This window comes from Ictidomys tridecemlineatus, chromosome 4, assembly GCF_052094955.1.
Source record: "Ictidomys tridecemlineatus isolate mIctTri1 chromosome 4, mIctTri1.hap1, whole genome shotgun sequence".
Lineage (NCBI taxonomy): Eukaryota > Metazoa > Chordata > Mammalia > Rodentia > Sciuridae > Ictidomys > Ictidomys tridecemlineatus.
In genome coordinates, this window is record NC_135480.1 from 207,298,985 (window position 1) to 207,318,782 (window position 19,798).

Sequence of the window (19,798 nt, forward strand, 5' to 3'; positions counted from 1 at the left end):
CGAAGCACAGCCTTGCAGGCCCGGTCCCTGCCTCCTGCTAATTACGGAGACTTGGTAATTGTTACTTCTGAAATCAGCTGAATCATTTCTGTCAACCCGGTTCTGAGCTGGAGAAAGAACGCTTTTGAATCCTGTTAAAAATAAACGTGTGCGCGGCACTCTGCTGTTTACTAAGAGCCGCGCTGCACGAGACTTCCCTCCTGAGCTCGGCAACCGTTGATCTGGTATCAGGCCCGTGCTCCGCCTTGCTGGGTTGGAGGGAGCCCGAGGGAACCGTGATCCTTGATGCTCAACTTCCTCACCTCCAAGCGGGCAGAGGCTCTGGCTAGAAATTCCTCTCCAAGAGTGCCCAGCTGGGGCCCAGGAGGGCCGCCTCGCTGCCCATGAGATAGATGGCCAAAGGGCTGACCGTGAGCTGGGCTGGAGCTCCCACTTCCTGTGCAGAACGGCACCTGCCTGCCCCAGGAGGCCATGCCCCACCTCACCGTGCCTGTGCCCCACAGTTCCCCACAGTGTCCCTAGGGGAAGTCTACAACTTTCTCTAAATTTGACGTGCGTTCAAGAACATGAGCTCATGGCACAACTGGATTCATCCTGGGGAATATTTGAGGACTTAAAGTTAGGGGCCATGATATCAATGTGTCCCTAAGGAAGGATTCTTTGCTTCTCCAAAGAGGAGAAATGGGAGGGGAGGAAGTGAGGGAGGGGCGCTCATGGCCCTTTGGAGACACCCACCTCCCCAGCCCAGTGCAGGGGGCAGGGTGGCAGCTGGTTAAGCGGAACTCCCTGGAGTGACAGCGTGTGCCCATCTATTCTGCTCGAGAGGGACGGGACTGAGCCAGGGCAGTGGGGAGGCTGACACTTGGGGCCTGGGCAGATCTGCGCAGGGCTCTGTGGTTGGCATGGGAAAGAGTCAGCTGGCCTGAACGGGGGCAAATTCAGGCCAGGTTTGCTCTGGGCAAGAGAAAGGCGTGGGTTGGAAGGTCCAGAGACGGGGAGCAGATCTGTCCCTCACCCTCCTTTGCTGTCCCCTGCTGTCTGCCCATCCCCCAGGCGTCCCCTCTCCATCTGCCTCAGAGATGCACCTGGGCTGCCTCCCTAGCACCACACCCCAGGCCAACCTGCCTCCAGGGAGCACCCCTCCTGAGCCGCCCTGTTGCCAGCTGGAGCCGGTGGGGAAACAAGGAGACAGAAGCGGGCACAGCCGGCCCACAGCGCGCCCAAACACAGACTATTTGGGGACTGGCTTATTTTTAGTTTGAAATCGGCCCACCCCACAGGACTGGAGGAACCTGTATCCCACTGGGCCAGGTCACGGCAGCCAGGGGCTTGTCAATCACAGGTCACCTCCGCCTGCTCGTTCAGGGTGGGGATGGGACCAGACAGCCCGCAAGGTGGTCAGCAGTGCCCAGCCAAAGGGTGTCCAAGGCCTATGGCCGCAGGGAGGAGCTGCTTCCTGGACAGTTCTTCAGAGACGATTCAGAAGAACATCAGCTGGTCAGCTTCGATTCCCACTGATGATGTCCATGTGTCATTAGCGCCAATTAGGGGATTGTGGAGGCAAAGCGTTTGGCCTGGGGCACAGGTTGGTGGCAGGGCCATCAGGACAATTGAATTCCCACCAGACAAATGTGATTACGGGTGCAGCCTGGGCCCACCCCCACAGGGCCAGGGCATAAATGGCCAGGTGGGCTGCAAGCTCTCCCCAGCCATGCAGGCCACCAGCCGTCGGTGTCGCTGGGCCAGCATTCCCGGCCCCAACATGCGTGAGGCTGCCTCCATGTACGGCACAGCGGTGGCCGTCTTTCTGGTCATCCTGGTGGCCGCTCTGCAGGGCTCAGTGCCCCCAGAGAGCCCCTTTCCATACCACATCCCCCTGGACCCCGAGGGGACCCTGGAGCTCTCATGGAACGTCAGCTACGTCCAGGAGGATGTCCACTTCCAGCTCCTGGTGCGGGGGCTCAAGGCTGGGGTCCTGTTCGGGATGTCGGACCGCGGGGAGCTGGAGAACGCTGACCTCGTCGTGCTCTGGACAGATGGGGGCCGCTCCTACTTTGCGGTAGGTCTCCTCCCTCCTGGCGTTCAGACCCCTCCCCTCCCCGGCGCCCCCGACCTTCCTCCTGGCTCCCCCTCCTTGGTCCAGCAGAGGAAGGCTCCCCACTGCCTCTCTGCGCTTGGGCTCACTCTGGTCTGGGCGGGTCTGTGTCCCCAGCTTAGGCGTCGCGTGGGGACACTGACTTCAGGATAAAATGGGAAAGAGATGCTCTCTATGGCCCTTGGCTGCTCACTCCAAATAATGGGGTGTAGCAATCCCAAGGAGGTAACTGCAGCTGGAGGAGTCACGTGCCATCGACACCCCACCCCACCTGTGAGCACAGCCCCATGCCCCACACCACACCGGAGCACACCTCACACAGGGGCCAGGCCCACGTGGTGGCCTGTGGTAGCACAGCCGGTGGCCTGAGCCGCACATGGGGTGTCAGAACGGGAGCGGACGCCATCCCCACTCCCAGTGGGGAATCAGCCCAGCCAGCCAAGCTCAGGCTGTTGGGATGGGTTCATGGCCCCATCCATTCAAAAGTCACCTCTACTCTTGCCTTCAAGTGTGGAAGAAGGGGACAACCCTCCTTCAAACTGAAGTGGCCATTGGGGCCCCAATAGGCTGCAGGGGTCTCCAGAAGAAGGGGGAGGGGGGCTGCCAGAGGACGGGACTGGCCACCAGGGCCTCTGCAGATAAGCCCAGCTGGCTCCAGGACCTCAGCACAGGGGTCAGAGCACGGGGGGCCCTGCCTGGATCTGAGCTGCACAGCCAGCTCCTGCTTGGGACAGGAGCTGGGGGAGGCTCATCCTCCATGGGTGGGTCACAGGAGCTGCTGACCAACACCCCTGGACGGGGCTCACCCCGTGCATTCCTGCAGCCCGGCCTGCCGGCCAGCCGCACACACTGGCCACTTCACAGGTAAGGCCACCTGGAGCCATTTCCTCAGGGTACAGCTGGGCTGCATGGTGGCCTGGGTCACAGCCCACCCTGAGCCACAAGCCCTCTAGGGGAGCAGCTGAGCCTGCTGCTTACAGTTTGTCCTGGATCTGGGCGCAGGGCTCCTTTCTCCGGGCCGCACCTGCCGCGTTTCCCAGCTATGGGGGACCAGGAGCCTCCCCTTTCTGTGCACCACTAGGTTCATCTGCACAACAAATTCCTATGAAAGCAAATGTGAGACTCGGGCTCCTCCCACAGCAACCTGTTCACCTGGTATATTCTAGATTCCCAGCCTCTGCCCAGGTCAAGCAGGTCCTCCTGCAGGTGACAAGGCCCCATGCAGGGGCTTCACTCTGCTGCTGTCCTTTAGGAAACACTGCAAAGTCTGTCCTTCTCCCTCCCTCCCTCCCTCCCTCCCTCCCTCCATTCATTCATTCATCCCTCCCTCCCTCCCTCCCTCCCTCCCTCCCTCCCTCCCTCCCTCCCTCCCTTCCTTCCTTCCTTCCTTCCTTCCTTCCTTCCTTCCTCTCAAGGAAATGAAGAAACATACTGTAGCCCCAGATGCAGGATTAAAAAGAAACACAACCAACTCCTTCTGGCAGGGGCCCATGGCCTTCTTGAATCCAGAGAGACCTGCTTGCTGGGGAAGGTTCTCCCCAGGTGCATTGCTGTCCCCTGCTCTGGCCTGGAGCCCATGATGTGTCCCTGAGCCCTCCAGAGCCAGGGGAGCAATGGGGGAGGGAGACGGGGCCAGTGATCCAGGTTCCCCTTCTCCCTGGGCCTCAGTTCACCCTCTCCAGGCCAGGCTGGGTGGGCATGGGTGAAGTGAGAGACGCCTCGGGTGCAGTATTTGAGGTGGCACCTGCTCTCCTGCTTGCCTGAGTTGAGGGGCACCTGGATGAGTGCCACCTTAAATGCTGCACCTGGTCCCCCTCTTCCTCCCCATCTGTCTCTCTCCTCCTGGGCCCCATGACCCGCCCCTTCTAGAGCAGTGGGAGGTGGCCTGTGCCCTGGGGAAGCCTCAGGCACTTTCTTAACAAGGCAGATTCCTGGGTCTCACCCCAGGGCCCAGGAACCTGATTCCCAGGGTGGCATTTGATAGCCCAGATTCAGGGCCACAGAGGAAAGAGGAAGAGGGTGGAGTGGGGCTCAGCCCTAATGTCCCCAGGCAGAAGTAGACTTAGAAAGTGGTCGCGGGGACCAGGGGTGTGACTGAGTGCTAGAGCACTTGCCCAGCAGGCATGAGGCCCTGGATGTGACCCAAAGAATCATTTTTAAAAAAGGAGAAAGAAAGTGGATGAGGCCCCCACAGGGAGTGAGTGGCGAGCGGGGCCCAGAGGCTCCCCAGCCCTACTACTGTGTCCCTTGGATCTGCCAGGGAGGGTAGCGGGCTGCTCTCTGCCCAGCCGATGGGCTCCTTCCCGCTCAGCCTGAGCCTGTTTCCGCAGGACGCTTGGAGTGACCAGAAGGGGCGGATCCATCTGGACAACCAGCAGGACTACCAGCTGCTGCAGGCACAGGGAACCCCGGATGGCCTGGTCCTGCTCTTCAAGAGACCCTTTGCCACCTGTGACCCTAAGGACTACCTCATTGAGGTAGGGAGGCCTAGCCCAAGAGGGTGTGGGCTGCAGGACCACATCTGCATCCCAGGATGGGGCTGCCAGCTCTCCTCTTGCGAAGTCTGGGGCCTGGGCTGTCATGCTGTGCAGAAAGCCAGCCGGGTAGCCCCAGTCCCCGGGTAGGTCAAGGCCGTGTGGGAGGGTCCTGCTCTGCTGGCAGCTCCAGAACCCTCAAAGAAGTAGCTCTTTGGGGACATGTAGGAACATGCTTTCTGGACGCGGGTCTTCCCACAGAACTCTCGTAGGGACTAGATCATGCACCAGGGATTTCTCCCTGGCCCATTGATATCAGGTGGGATTCTGGGAAAGGCCCAGGAAACATGGCTTTCCAACCCGCCCTGTTGACAGCGTGCTGAGGACTCAGGCAGGCCCCTTTCTCCACCAGACCTCCATTTGCCCATGTGTGAAAGGGATGGGGACGGCGTGATCACATCAGACCTGGCCAAGAGTCCAGGGCCAGGACACAGATCTCAAACACTGTGTGTTCCTTACGTTGCTCCAAGAGCCCCCGTCAGATAAAGGCAGTCCCCCTTGCCCTGAAGACAAGACCCTTTGACTTGCTGGTCCCCTCCGACGTCCACCATCCTGTGAATCCTTCAGCATGGCGGGGAAGACGGCTGGCAGTTTGTGCCCAGGTCTTGATTTACAGAGGGGCGGCTAGTGCCCTAGCGAGGGAGACGTTCCTGCAGTTCCTGGGGGAGGGGCCAGGACGGCGTGCTGGCCTGTGGGGAGCATCAGGCCTGGTAAAGGCAGAAGCAGGGGCGAGGAGTGGGCCGGGCAAGGGCCGGCTGGACCTGGCAGCAGCCCAGATTGCTTTAGTCGGCTGTTACACGCTGTGACCAGAGACCTGATGAGAGACACTAGAGGAGAGAAGATTATCTGGGGCTCTTGGTTTTAGAGGTCTCAGTCCATAGGAAGCCAGCTCCATTCCTTGGGGCTCAAGGTGAGGCAGGACATCATGGCAGAAGGAGGTGGCAGGGGAAAGCAGGTAAGGACATGGCCACCAAGAAGCCGAGAGACAGAGGGAGAGAGAGAGACCCTCTCAAAAAGGACAAAACATAAACCCCAAAGGCACAGCCCCAGTGACCACCTCCTCCAGCCACACTCTGTGGCCCACAGTCACCCTGGTTATCCCCACCAGGGGACTAATGCGCTGGCTGGGTCGAGGCCCCACCGCCTGACCATCCCACCGCTGAGCTTCCTGAATTGTCTCCCACTTGAGCTTTTCGAGGACACCTTATATCTAAACCATAATAGTCCACCCTTGGCCCCCAAAAGCTCACGCTTGTCTCACAATGCAAAATGCATTTAGTCTACTTTCAAGAGTCACCCAGTCTTCAGAGTTTCAGCATCACCCCAAAGTCCACGTCCAAAGTGTCCCCAAGACCCAAGGCAGACTGTCAGCATGAGCCCCTGTAAAAACCCAAGGCAGTTCCATGGAGCCAGTACTTAAAGGCACCAGTGAACATTCCCATTCCACAAGGCAGAAACAGGGGCATGGAAAGAGGGACAGCACAAAAGCAAGACCCAAACCAGCTGGGCCAAAAGGTCCGTCAGCTCCACCTCCACACGTGGCCTGGGGCTCTTCTCCCAGCTTTGCTGGCTGCAGCCCACCTCCTCCCTGAGGGCCCCCTCTGCTGATCCCTGCGGCTTTTCTGGGCAGACACCCACATCACCTGGCAAACCTCTGCCTGTTGTCTTCTTTGCTTCTCTATTTGTCCCTTTGCACACATTAATTCCTCACAGGGACAAGTGAGTAGTTGTCCTCACCTCTGAAGGTGGATAGCACGTGGGTAGAAATCACACTGCATTTGATGCATGGTGCTGACAGGAGGTTCTGGGGTGGTCAGCTAGAGCCAGGCAGGGCCCCAAAGGTCCTATCGTCTGCAGAGCCCACAGTGAAGCCCAGAGTGTGGCTGGGCAGGGACATGCCTCCCCTGTGGTGACCAAGGGCCCACTCTGGGGGCTGAGTGGGCGATTGACTGGGCCCTGTCTGGGCTGCAGGATGGCACTGTCCACTTGGTATATGGGATCCTGGAGGAGCCGTTCCAGTCCCTGGAGGCCATCAACATCTCAAGCCTGCACACAGGGCTGCAGCGGGTGCAGCTCCTGAAGCCTGAGGTCCCCACCCCAGCGGTGCCCGCGGACACACGCACGATGGAGATCCGTGCCCCCGACGTCCTGATCCCCAGCGAGGAGACCACGTACTGGTGCTACATCACCGAGCTGCCACAGGGCTTCCCTCGGCACCACATTGTCATGGTAGGTGGGGTCCTGCCCGCTCTGCCCCGGGGCCAGGCCCCAGCAGTCCCTAGCCTGGAGGGCCGCGTCCCGCTAAGCCAGACCTCCCAGTGCCTGGTCCTGGGGCCTGGGCTTCACCTCCTGTAGCAGAGGTCATCCTCTCTGGTCCCCTGTCACCGTCACCCACCCCTCCCCAGGCTTCTGAGTGCCCAGGCTCCCTGCGGGAACAAATAAACCAGGGTCTCGGTTCCTGCATCTGCCCTGGGTCGGGAGCTGCCATCCGGCTCTGTCTGTGCCAGGCCACCTCCTCACCCACGGCAGGGCCGCTTTGCTCAGAGTCCAGTTGCTCTACAAAGGACTCAGCACGGTGATGACCATAGCAATCCACAGTGGGCCGTTGGCCTGGTTGGGGTGGCCGGGACTTCCTCACAGGGGTGACAAACATCGTGTATGGCCCCTGGGGAAGAAATGCAGCGTGGAGAGGGGCATCCAGAGTTGCATGCATGAGTGGCCGGGCTGTGTAGCTGGGCCTGGGGGCAGGCCCTACTCTGGGGACCCTGACTCCCCATGGAGCGGCATGGCCAGCATCCTCGCTCAGACGTTGTCCCATACACGAGGACAAAGCTTTCCTGTCCCCCGTCAGGAAGCGGTCCCTGTGGTCCAGCTCTCTTCCCTCCAGCTCCCTTCTCAGGCTCTGGACGAGGCTCTGGGAGCTGTCCCCTCCCTCCCCTTCCACAGATGGGCAGGTGGAGGCCTGCAGAGGCCAGTGGGCGGGAGAGCGGGTGGGAGGTGTTGGGCTCCGGGGGCTCAGGGTGGCCTGTCCGTCTGCAGTACGAGCCCATTGTCACCGAGGGCAACGAGGCCCTGGTGCACCACATGGAGGTCTTCCAGTGCGCGGCCACCTTCGAGAGCTTCCCCCACTTCAGCGGGCCCTGCGACTCCAAGATGAAGCCCCAGCGCCTCAGCTACTGCCGCCATGTGCTGGCCGCCTGGGCCCTGGGCGCGAAGGTGAGGGGCCCACGCCCAGCAGCCCGTCCTCCCCAGGCTGGGTCCTGCTCCCCGCACCTGGGCTTCCCAGTGCTGCTGCCCCAAAGACCCCAAGAAGGGGGCTGTCGGGTGCTCCTGAGGCCCCGGGGGGGCTGAGCCCCAAGCAGCCCCCGGTGCCCATAGGAGGCCTGAGCCCTCGTTCCTCAGGGGCTGGGGCTTCCTCCGGCCCCCGGCACTTTTCCCTGCTCCGTGAACCTGGGAGCTGAGTTGCTTCCCCTGGAGTTCAGGGTGTGGGCACAGCGTGGCCCCAGGGTGGCTGGAGGCAAGTGGGGTCTGCCTTTGTCAGTCCAGAGCCTGGCAGGTCCCCGTGGGATGTCGATGGCAGCAGGTGAGGGTCACCCTAACCTAGGGTCCGGCCACACCATGCCCCAGCTCAGACCCCAGCACCTCGGCAGGGCTGCCCCGCTGTGGGTCCTCCTCCTCCGTCTGACTGTCCCCCTCCCTGCAGGCGTTCTACTACCCCGAGGAAGCTGGCCTTGCGTTTGGGGGCCCCGGGTCCTCCAGGTACCTCCGCCTCGAGGTCCACTACCACAACCCGCTGAAGATCCCAGGTAGGAGCGGAGGGCGTCTGCAGGCCTGCTCGGCCCTCCCAGGAGCACTGGGGCTGGCCGTGTGTCCAGCCCAGACAAAGTGTTTGTGGCATGAGCAGCATGCTCCTAGCGGCGCCCACCCCAAGGCCCCCCAGCTGCGTGGCCTGTTGCCCCATGTGGCAGCCCTGCCCCGGGCCCTGTGCCCTCCAGATGGTGCATCCCAGGTGCCCAGGCTGGGAGGTGTCTTCATCTCCACTGTGTAGATGAGGAAACCAAGGATTCTAGATGCAAGGACTAGGGGGCAGTGAGCAGGACCAGAGGACAAGAGGTCTAGTCCATGCCCCAGCCCTGGCCACACAGCCTCGAGGCCAGCCTGGTTCCCAGGCTGCCTCCGGACGGCGGGTCACTGGGATGCCAGGGTGGGGGCAACCAGACCCTCTCCTTGCTCCACAGCAGAGCCAGAGGCTAGTTTGGGGTGTCAGCACTAGTCCAGCATTCAGGGGCAGCAGGACGGGGCCTGGGTGAAGGTTCCCTGGAAGTCCACCTTCTTGAGGTTAGAGGCAGCTCAGACCATCAGCTCCCCCATCCCTGACCACCACTGTGACTGAGGTCCTGCTGGTACCCACAGGCTATGGCCTTGGCCTCTCTAGAACAGGCTGGGCCAAGACAGGGCACCTGGCCATGGCAGGGTGACAGGACATTCCAGGGTGGGCAGTGTTCCCTGCCAGAACCCTGTAATTGCCCCTGACGGCTGGGAGACACTGCCTCGAGGGCTGTCCCCAGGGCAGGGTCCTGGTCCCTGGGGGCCTTTCTGATTGTGCTTCTCAAAACACACGGGAGGCAGAGCTGTCGAGGGTGTGAGCAGGCAGGGAGCGCCTGTCCACGTGGGCACACACCAGGGAGGGCCGACGGGCTGGCTGGAAGGCTCCCCACTGCCTTTGGTAGGCAGGGGCTCCCAGCCTGGGGTTCTGCTCCTGGCCCAGAGGGCGGCATAGGTTTGGTAGCAGGACACAGTGGGGGCACCTCAGTTGGTGCTGTTGAGCTTCTCAGCACCTCGACACTCAGAGGCCAAGTCCTCGTGGTCCCCCGGGTCGGTAGGCTGGGTGGGATCACATCCTCCAACTTGTAGGGTGGACCTGAAAAGGGAGGAGGACCTGCCCTGGTCATCCCGCCAGGAAGTGACGGCAGGGGATTGAGGTCCTTTCCCAGCTCACGTCCCAGCCGAGGCTTTGGACAGCAGCCCACGTTGTCCAGACTGGCCCGGAACCGTCTGGGCGGGACCACGCACCTCTGCCTCCTTCCTGCTTCACCCGCGGGGTGCGTGCCTAGAAGAAGCAGACGATGCGGAGGGCCCCACGTGCACAAGGGGCTGTTTCAGACTCGGAGAGGAACCTCAGGAAAGGAGGACACTCTCAAGGAGCTTCCAGAAGGAGATGAGACAGGCACACGGGCCCACGCAGCGGGGAGGCACAAGCCAAGTGCGAGGAAGCCCAAGAGGATGAGGTCCACGTGCGGGGGTGGCTTTATGGTGCCTAACACGGGCCTGGCTTTATGCGGAGAATCTCCTTACGGGAAGCAGCCAAGGGCTGCATTCCAGAGAGGGAAGGGTCTGTCATTGACAGGGAGACTGCTGAACAGAGCATGTTGGGAACACAGCTGGTCCAGCCTGGCTCAGAGCCGAGCTGGGTGGGATCTCCTGATCGCCCTGTGCCTGAAGGTGGAGCAGCCAGAGTTGACCTCTAGGATGGGAATACCCTGGACACCATATCAGAAGCTGAACAGATTTCCTTCTCCCTGTCGTACCAGCATCATCCACCATATGTAGTTCCTTTCCCTCTCTCCGCTCTCTTTCTCTCTGAATGACACTTATTGTCATTTGTGCCAGTGAGGAACAGAAATACCCTGATGGATGAGGGCTGTGAGGCTGGGGGACGTCCGTGCACCCAGTGCTCCCAGCTGCCGGTGACGGGGGCTGCGCTAAGCTGATGCCGCCCGAGGCTCTCTTCCCAGCTGCACACGCAGGGCTCTCGGCCCCCACTGCGCTATCTTCGGCGTGCACAGAGCAGACACACGGCTCAGGCCTTAGCATGATACGGGATTTATCGCTCATTTAAAACCTGAAAGAAAATGGATTTTCAAAAACTCCTTAAGCATCAGGGAAGTCTGTCTCCTCCTGATTATCTGGTGGTATTTATGGATCCTTTGCCAACATAAGGATGTTCCTGTCACCCTGTAAATCTGGAGATGGGCTGCTTTTTCTATAAATATCAAAATCTCCAAATTATCTCATTATTTAATCCCCATCTGAATTTTCACCCACCCCCTCCCCCTTTGTGTTATTATCCTCTGATGGACTCGGGCACAGACGCAGGAGTGGTTTGAGTCTGGCTGGGGGCAGGCAGGAGGGAGGAAGAGACTGGAGGGTGGCCCTGGCGTCCCCAGGGAGCTGGGAGCAGGGACTGGTCCCCGACACCTGCCCTGCAGCCAGCCGGGGCTCTGGTCCCAGCCCCGCCAGGGCCTCCCACTCAGGATCCATCCTGTCTCCTCACGTGCACGTGGGGACAGTGACTCTGACCAGTGACAGGACAGTGAGGACAGTGCCTGGCCTGGGGAGACAGTGGCCCTGCACCCCTCTGTCCTGCTTTCTCCCACCCAGAAGTGCATCCACACAGGGACCAGCAGGAGGCTGAGAGGCAAGGCCACTGCCTGCCCAGGGATGCCCCTGGGGGCTGAGGCTGTCCACTGGCCTCTCCCATGACTGGAACTTCCTATGTGGCTGCATGCTCATTGAGAGACATGTCCTGTGACACGGAGCACCCCGTCCACACCCCTTTCCCACACACCAAGGGGCACCAAGCCCTGGGGCCTCTCCTGCCCACTCTGTTCCTACCAGTGTCCAGGGGAGTGTTCTGGCCACCCACCCGTGCAGCCCCAGGTCAAGGCCCTTCACTGACCGACTTGCCCAGTGTGGCACCCTGGGAGGGGGTGAGGGCTGCTGCAGCACGTGTGGCTATGTGGCTGCCCTGTGAATCTAGCATCCCAGACCCCTGCCCACCAGCCCCTTCCCAGGGAGTCCAGGGACTCGCCAAACCTCAGAGGACCCCCAGGTGCAGGCAAAGCAATCAGGAGACACAAGGTCTCCTTGGGAAGAGGTTCTGACAGTGAGCCCTGTGGACCGAGGGAGGCTGGAGGCACACGTGGACTCACGGCAGTCCCGCCCCGGCCCAGGCTCCTGCTCAGGACTCCTCGGCCAGCCGTCACCCCGGAGCACAGTGACGTGGTCCACCAGCTTTGGTAGAAAGGACAGCTGTTTGCACACGGTGTCCCACATGTGCACTGGGACCCTGGGTCCACAGGAGTGGGAACAAAGGCTGGGCTCTTGGCAGGTCGGGCAGGGTCAGCAGGCGTGAGGTGTGGCTCTCCTAAGGGCAGCTGGGGTCCTAAGGGCGATCTGTGCCCAGGGCTGCTGAGGGGCCTCTGCCAACCGCGTCCCCCTTCTCCTAGGCCGGCGCGACTCCTCGGGCATCCGGCTCTACTACACAGCCACGCTGCGGCGCTTTGACGCAGGGATCATGGAGCTGGGCCTAGTGTACACACCCGTGATGGCCATCCCCCCGAAGGAGACGGCCTTCGTCCTGACCGGCTACTGCACGGACAAGTGCACCCAGCTGGTGAGTGGGGCCAGCAGGGTGGCCAGGGTGGGCGGCCGGGTACCGAGGTTCCCAGATCCCCAGGGTGTTGGTGCATCTGCATCTGCCTCCCCAGCACTGATGGGGCTCTGCCCAAGCACCCAGGTGCCCATGTGCCCAGGTGCCCGCATGCCCAGGTGCCCACATGCCCAGGTGCCCATGTGCCCAGGTGCCTGCATGCCCAGGTGCCCACATGCCCAGCTTCCATGACCTGCACTTTAAAGTGCGCTTTCCTTCCATGAGGAGGCCCCCCCACACTCACCACCAGGAACACAGGTGATGTCCCCAAGGACGAGCTCTCTGCACCCCCCCCCAGATGCCCTCACGGCTCCTCATGCCCCCCCTCCCCAGGGCTTTCTCTTACATGTTGGCTCACACCCTCAGAGGTCACGGGAATGTACAGGCTTGTTTTACATTTAAAAGACATTGATTCCAGTGGCTCAGGAGGCTGAGGCAGGAGGATCACAAGTTCAAAGCCAGCCTCAGCAATTTAGCAAGTCTCTAAGCAACTTGACAAGAGCCTGTCTCAAAATACAGAATAAAAAGGGCTGGGTTGTGGCTGGGTGGTTCAGCTCCCCTGGGTGGTTCAATCCCCTGCACCAAAAAAAAGACAGGAAAAAACATAACACGGCGTTGAGAAGTTGCCAGTAGTTTATAGATTGCTGGGTGGTTGAGTCCTGGGACTCGCCTTCAGCCTCGGGTGACACCCCGGTCCCCAGTGGGAGGCTTCTCTAGGAACCTGACCAGAGTGGGGCTGGGAGGCGGCGGGGCACCCAGCACGCCCCGGGCTCTGTGGGCACAGGGCACAGGCTGCAGTGAGTGCAGCAGCCCCGAGGCCTGGCCCAGGCTCCCTCGCCTGCCTTCCTGGGCCTGGGCTGGGCTGGGCCCGCGTCTCACCACAGAGAAGCTGCAGGGACATTTCCTGTCGGAGGTTGAGACTCCACCTGCCCTCAGAACGCATCTCCAAAGGGCCGCAGAAATCCCCGCCCCAGGCTTTGGCCCACGTGGAAGGAGACGCCCAAACCACATGTTGTCCATCTCTTGAATGTCTTCCGGCCACCTGGGAGGCGGACACGGCAGTGCCGCTCAGCGTCCCTCCGGGCCTCCCAGGGCTGGGCCTCCTTGGGCCTGTGCCCACTGTTCTTCTTTCCTGGAGTCTGGGCTCCCAGGCTTGGCCCAGCTTCTCCCACGGGCCTGGCCTCTTGCCACCGCTGTTTCTGGGGGCTTTTGGATAACGGGGTGCCACTTCACAGTCTGTTGTAAACACTGGACTCTGCTTCCCAGTGACTGGCAGGTAAGTGTCCTGGTGCCCATTTCACAATGGGGGAGACTGAGCCCCCAGCAGCCCCAAGGTGAGGTGGGAGGCAGGTCTGGGTGAGTCCAGGGTTGTGCCTCTGGGAGGCGGCAGCTTCGAAATGGGGGTCACAATGATTTCCTGCCCTGTCTCGCATACTGTCTTCCACCCCCAAGGTCCCCGTTGGGGACATTCCTTTCCCTGTCTGTAGAAGGCTCTTTGGCCTCAGGCTGGCCTCACCTCCTCAGAGTTCAGTGGGCAAAAGTGACCCGCAGCCCTGCCTACTGTGGGGGGCTGAGGTCCCTTGGACCCCTCTGACCTGGTGACCACCCATCCAGCCTCAGGAATGCAGACCGGCCTTCTACTAGAGTGTCCAGGTGGAAGTGACCCAGCTCTTTTTGAAAATCACGTCTACGTGGATGGCTTCCTGAAGGTGACGCTCTCGGAGTGTCTTGTCCTTCCGGGGCCACACGCCCGGCTGTCGGAGCCTGTGGTCTAGACACCTGAAGTCAGGCAGAAAAGTCCTGTTGGGACGCCATCCCCAGGAAGCACGCTCCTTCCTGCACCTGCACAGACCGGCACCTCCAGCCAGTGGACAGGGTCAGGAGGCCAAAGGGTCCCTGATGGGCCCTGGGGGTCCCCAGTGCTCACAGCATTGCAAGCACACAAGGTCTCACTGATCGAAGGGCAGGGGCAGTGGCCAGTGGTAGCAAGACAGGAGACCAACCTGACCAGAGGAAGAGCCAGACGGAAGCCAAGAGCGCGTCCTGCCCCGTCGGGCCTCGGCCACGCCTGACCGCTCCTCCCGCCCGCTCCTCCCGCCCGCAGGCTCTACCTTCCTCGGGGGTCCACATCTTCGCCTCTCAACTCCACACGCACCTGACCGGGAGGAAGGTGGTCACCGTGTTGGCCCGGGACGGCCGGGAGACAGAGATTGTGAACAGGGACAATCACTACAGCCCTCACTTCCAGGTAGGGACACGCCTCCTCCTGTGACTGCTGAGGGCCGCCAGGCTGGGGCATCTTCCCCGCCCCTTGGTGTTGGTCTGGGGAGGGCCTCGGCCGTGGGCCTGGCCCAGGGAGGGACACGTCCTGGGCAGCTGCCTTCTGGCCCCAGCCTCACCCGCTGACCAGAGCCCACACTTAGCCAGGCCTGGCAGCCCCGGGGAGGCCAGATCAGAGCCAACCCCCGGGGGGAGGTGACGGGAGGAGGGCCACAGCCCTCTGATGCCCCCTTCTTCCCCACGCCAGGAGATCCGCATGTTGAAGAAGGTCGTGTCTGTCCACCAGGTGAGTGCCCGGGCAGGCTGGCTGGGGTGGGGGGTGTCTTCCCTGGAGGAGGGAGACCGACGGCGATGGGGAAGGGAAGTCCACAGGGCAGGGCAGAGCGCCATGGGTAGCATGGGACCTGGGCCACCTCAGGTGGGACACAGGGTGCTGCAGAGAGGGCATCAGAAAGGAACACAGAGGGGTGGGTGTCCTCCAGCCTGGTCAGCAGAACCCCAAGTCCACAGCTTTCAGGCAGAGGTAGCACCCAAGGCAAACCTGGGCCAGGTGGGGACTCGGGCTGTGAGGTGACCAGCCAACCTGCATGCCCCTGGGCCAGGCCCTAATCACACCCCCGAGGGCTGGCATCCACAGGGACACTCAGATTGTACTCCCGTGTGCAGGGCTTCCTTGTGGTGGGCAAGTGGCACACTGACTCACACAGGGGTAGGCCACATGTGGGCCCAGTGCCTGCCCCCAGTTGGCGGTGCTGACCCATCACTGGCTTGTTCCAGGGAGATGTGCTCATCACTTCTTGCACATACAACACAGAGGACAGGAAGCTGGCCACCGTGGTAAGTCCCCCACCCCCAGCTGCTTCCTGACACTGCCCCTGGCCGAGTCCCACCTCCTCCAGAGGGAGCGGGTCCCTCCCTCTCCCCTTCCATCAACCGCCATTCTCAGCCTGGTCCCAGGCCGTGGCGTTGGCAGCCCAGGCAGTGTGTTAGCTGGGCAGACCTCGGCCGCGCCAGCCCCTTTGAGTGGGGAATGTGGTGGTGGCGCCAGCTCTGCCCGGCACAAGCTCCGCTGGCTGCTCCACTGCCGACTCAGAGCTCCCACAGAGGCCGTGTGTTGGCACCTGTGTGCCCCGCACTGGGCTGGGTGTGGGAGGAGCCAGGAGCCCCTGTGGGGCCGAGTCCACCGGGGCACCAAACCACTGGCCCTAAGTGACAAGCAGCATCATGGTAGAAACAGAAAAGCAGAGAGTGGCCCGGGAGCTAGGGCCACGGAAGCCTCGCCACCAAAGCAGCACCAAACGGAGACCAGAGAAGGTGGAGGTGGCAAGGTGGAGAGGGTGGTGGCAGCCTCCGGGGGCAGGCCGTGTGCAGGAAGGCCCAGGGGACAGAGACGGGTGGAGGGCGTTGGCCTGGGAGGGTAGAAGCATGGACGGACGTCAGAGGGCACAGGTGACTGGAGACTGCAGGGATGTGAAGGACTCATTCTGGCGGGGCTGTGGGCAGCCCGAGGAGGGGGAGCAGCTGATGGGAAGGACCGCCTCAAGCCAGGTGAGACGGAGGCGAGAACATGGCCTCTGCTGGGCAGGCGGGGCAGTGGGTCCAGCCGGCTGGCTTGACATGGCAGCAGGCAGGACTCATCCGTGAGTCCCGAGGTTCAGGGGACCAGACCTGGGTGGCATCCCACCCTGACCTGAGCCCTCGACTCTGCCCCTGACCCTGATGCAGCATCGCACGGTCATTCCATCTCTGTGACTAGGTCACGGCTGTCTTTGATGGCATCATGGAGCTGTAATCCACCGCCACACCACTCGCTCACGTAGGTCCCTGATCCAGTGACCTTGGTACAGCCCCCGACACCCCCAGCCATGCCCACAGCCAATGTTAGAGGCCCCCGCCACCCCAGAAGAAACTCACCCTGAGCTGTCACCCTGCAGGCCCTGCCCAGCCCAGCTACTCTGCTTGCCTTCTGCCTCTGGAGTGGCCAATCTGGGCAGTTCTCATAACTGGCCTAGGACTGCGTGGCCTCTGGGCCTGGCCTCCTGCTCTGGGCAGTTTCCAGTTCTGTCCATGTTGCAGGGCACTGGGATCCAACAGAGCACAGATTGCCCATGCTCTGCTCCCACGAGGTGGCACGTCACCGTGATGTGTCCGTCAGTGGGTGCCTTGTCCTCTCCACCCTTACTTAGCAGGAGTCTCTGCTCCGTCCTGGGAGCCATAGAGGCCCAGAGCAGGAAGGCGCTGGCCCAGGGTCACGGGCTGAGGTCTGCTGGATCTAACCTGGGCCCTGAGGCTGTGCTGCTCCTGCCACACCCTCCCTGCTCCCTCTGGATCTGGGGACAACTTCTCTGGGTTCAGGGCACAGCTCGGAGGCCAGAGAGCTTTGCAGGCATCCACCGAGGCTTGGAGGTAGCCGCCTGCTCTGGGGCAGGGCTCCGTACCTCTCATCAGCAGCTGGCGTGGCTCCAACACGTCCCACCTGCTGGGCTTCACGAGGCCCGGCCCTAACGGGGCAGGCTGTCCTGTGCCAGGCAGCCTCACACCTTGTGCCTCTAGGCAGGAGCTCCTTGTGAACTGGACAGTGAGCGTCCAGAGGCAGAGCTGTGCAGGTGAGGGCTGGGAAGCTGGAGGCCAGGAGAGGCTTCTGGCCACTGTCAGAGTCAAGCTGTGGGAGTGACCGATGGCCAGTGGCTGTTGGCGGTGTGAAGGGTGCTCCTTACTTGCTGCCCTTGCTAGAGGCCCCAGGGACAGCTCCTGGCCACCATCCTGCTACCATGGACTTTGAAGCCAACCCAGGGCTGCCCCTCGTCCTCCCCGAGATCCGCTACCTACAGCCATGGACGGGCATAACAGCCCGAGATCCGCTACCTACAGCCATGGACGGGCATAACAGCAGCTCTGTCCCTGGCCTTGTTCCCCTCATCAGGGCACTGTCACCACTAGTGTGGATTTACTGATGCTTGTTGGGCTTGTTGGTCGCCTGCTCCTGCCAAGGAAGGGAGCCTGTGGGGCAGGACTTTGTCTCCTGCTCCATGGGGCTGGGGGGGTGCTGCCCGACACTGTGCTGCCAGCAGGCGCAGATGCGGGCACAAGTGTGCATGGGAAACTGCTGGGGACCACGGGCAGGGTGACAGCCAGGCTGATGGGTCTCCTTGGCCTTGCAGGGCGGCTTTGGGATCTTGGAGGAGATGTGCGTCAACTATGTGCACTACTACCCCCAGACCCAGCTGGAGCTGTGCAAGAGCGCCGTGGACCCCGGCTTCCTGCAGAAGTACTTCCACCTGGTGAACAGGCGAGTGCCGGCATGCCCCGGGGCTGCTGCGGGGACCCTGGGGACCATCCTGGGGACCCCAGGCACCGTTATAGGAACGCTGGGGACCGTCCTGGGGACCCTGGCTTCCTGCAGAAGTACTTCCACCTGGTGAACAGGCAAGTGTCCTGACTCTGCCCCAGGGACCGTTGCGGGACCCAGGCTGGTTCTTGGAGCAGGCTGGCACTCAGGAGGTGCCAGTAACAGTGACAGAATCACTAGTCAGTCCCCTGGCTGCGACCAGCTGGTGCAGGCCAGGGGCAAGCCCACTGCCAGAGTGGAGGGGCCAGGACACTGGGCTGGGGAGCAGGTGGCATGGGGCCACCAGCGGGCCTCACCTGCGTCCTGCGGGTTCCCTGTCATCTCCCGCACTGTCCCCGCCAGGTTCAACAGCGAGGACGTCTGCACCTGCCCCCAGGCCACCGTCCCGCAGCAGTTTGCCTCGGTGCCCTGGAACTCCTTCAGCCGCGACGTGCTGAGAGCGCTCTACGCCTTCGCGCCCATCTCCATGCACTGCAACAGGTCCTCAGCCGTCCGCTTCCAGGTAGCCCCGGCCTCTCCACCTCCAAGGCCCGCCAGCACCCGCCACTGCCCACACCGTGCGCCCAGGTCTCCCCAGGCCCGAGGAGGGCCCCAGCGGGCGAGGGGCCCGCACCCCAAACAGCTGACTTGAAGCACTCGCAGGAAGGACGGAGAAAACCACCAGGGGGACAGGCCAGAAGGACGGACGGACAGCAGGGAGCAGGGTGCCCCTGGGAGACAGCTGATATGGGGTGTGAGTGGGCACCAGCAGCCTCCCACGAGCCTAAAAATACAGCGCTGGGGGCGGGGGCAGCAGACACCCCAGTCTGCAGCCAAAGCAGGTTCCTCAGCCCACTGGGATCCAACGGCACCTAATTCATGCCCAGCCGAGCAGCCTGTGCCCAAGCTGCTGGCCGGGAGGCCAGGGCCATGCTGAGCTGGGCGCCAGGACATCTGGGAAGCCGGCCTCTCCTGGGGTGCTGGGGAGCTGGATTAACTTCTAGATCACATAATCCAGCACCCCAGGCAGGGCTGGCTGACAGGGCGGGAGAAAACGCTCTGACGCGGCCACTCCTCCTTCCGAACAAGGCCTGGGCCTCAGAGCCCGCATGGGGCTGGAGCGCTGCATTAGGGTGGGGATGACGTGGGGGTCTGGGGGCTCCTAGGCTCCCAATGGGGCGTGGGGGAAGCATTCAACCCAGGTGGGCACCCCAAGGGCAGCTTGGAGGAAGGGGAGTCCAGTCTGGGTCGAGATGAGTGTGCGGGTCAGACAGGAGGCTGCTGGGCACCTGCCTGCTTGGGCCTCAGCCTGCTCTGTGCCTTCCTTGCAGGGGGAATGGGACCTGCAGCCGCTGCCTGAGATCGTCTCCCCCCTGGAAGAGCCCACCCCGCACTGCCCCACCCGTGGGGCCCAGAGCCCCGCTGGCCCCACGGTGGTCAACATTGGCCGTGGCAGAGCTTGAGAGGCGGCCTCCAACCCTCCTCCCTGTGTCCCAGTGGCCCACAGCCCTGTCCATCCCCATGCTTGAAGCCCCCAGGGGACCCCCAGTGCAGTGCTGAGTGCCAGGTGAAGGGGCTGGACCAAGCCCCTGCCTGAGACCTGGGCCACACCAGCCTCCTCCCCCAGACCCCTGCATGGCCCCGAGGCTCCCTGCTGACCTGCCCTGGACTGGGTAGACACAGCCATGTCCACCCCTGCTGACCCAGTCAGGATGAGCCCCGCGGGGGCCTTGCCTGGGGTCCACAAGTCCTGCTGCCTCCTGGGACAGCCAGGCTCCCCTGTGACCTGCTGGTCCCGTCCCTGTGTACAGTGACAGCTCTACTAAACATGGCCCTGCAGAGCGGCTCCTGTGTCCCGGTGGGCGGCTCCCCTGCCAAGGGGCAGGACGGGCGATCAGCTAGTTAGAGGCTTCGCGGGGAAATTGCTCCGCTGTGGAGTAAACAGATATTTTCGCCCACCTAAAGGGAGGCCCAAGAACTGCCTCCTCCCCCTGAAGGGAGACGGTGCAGGCGGGCGGGCATCCTGGCGTTGGCTCCCTGGGGAAAAGGAGCCGTGAGCGCGGCAGAAC

General features: G+C 62.3%; 1 protein-coding gene across 1 annotated transcript; it reads left to right on the plus strand.

The window, feature by feature from the left end:
• Positions 1-1,289: 1,289 nt before the first annotated feature.
• Dbh (dopamine beta-hydroxylase) lies at positions 1,290-19,568 on the plus strand. Its single transcript, XM_040286581.2, has 12 exons — positions 1,290-2,059; positions 4,426-4,572; positions 6,601-6,858; positions 7,669-7,845; positions 8,333-8,435; positions 11,919-12,085; positions 14,226-14,369; positions 14,649-14,687; positions 15,179-15,238; positions 17,563-17,690; positions 18,093-18,252; positions 19,061-19,568. Exons 1-12 carry the CDS (start codon positions 1,373-1,375, stop codon positions 19,190-19,192), a joined length of 2,202 nt encoding a protein of 733 aa, XP_040142515.1. The 5' UTR covers positions 1,290-1,372; the 3' UTR covers positions 19,193-19,568.
• Positions 19,569-19,798: the final 230 nt, after the last annotated feature.

What these genes read in the sequence shown, in the direction of transcription:
- Dbh (XM_040286581.2), top strand. Translation starts at nt 1,373, where the DNA reads ATGGGACCAGACAGCCCGCAAGGTGGTCAGCAGTGCCCAGCCAAAGGG. An exon ending in GGGGCCGCTCCTACTTTGCG is followed by an intron (nt 2,060 to 4,425) that starts GTAGGTCTCCTC and finishes CTGTTTCCGCAG; the next exon opens with GACGCTTGGAGTGACCAGAA. An exon ending in CAACCCGCTGAAGATCCCAG is followed by an intron (nt 8,436 to 11,918) that starts GTAGGAGCGGAG and finishes CCCTTCTCCTAG; the next exon opens with GCCGGCGCGACTCCTCGGGC.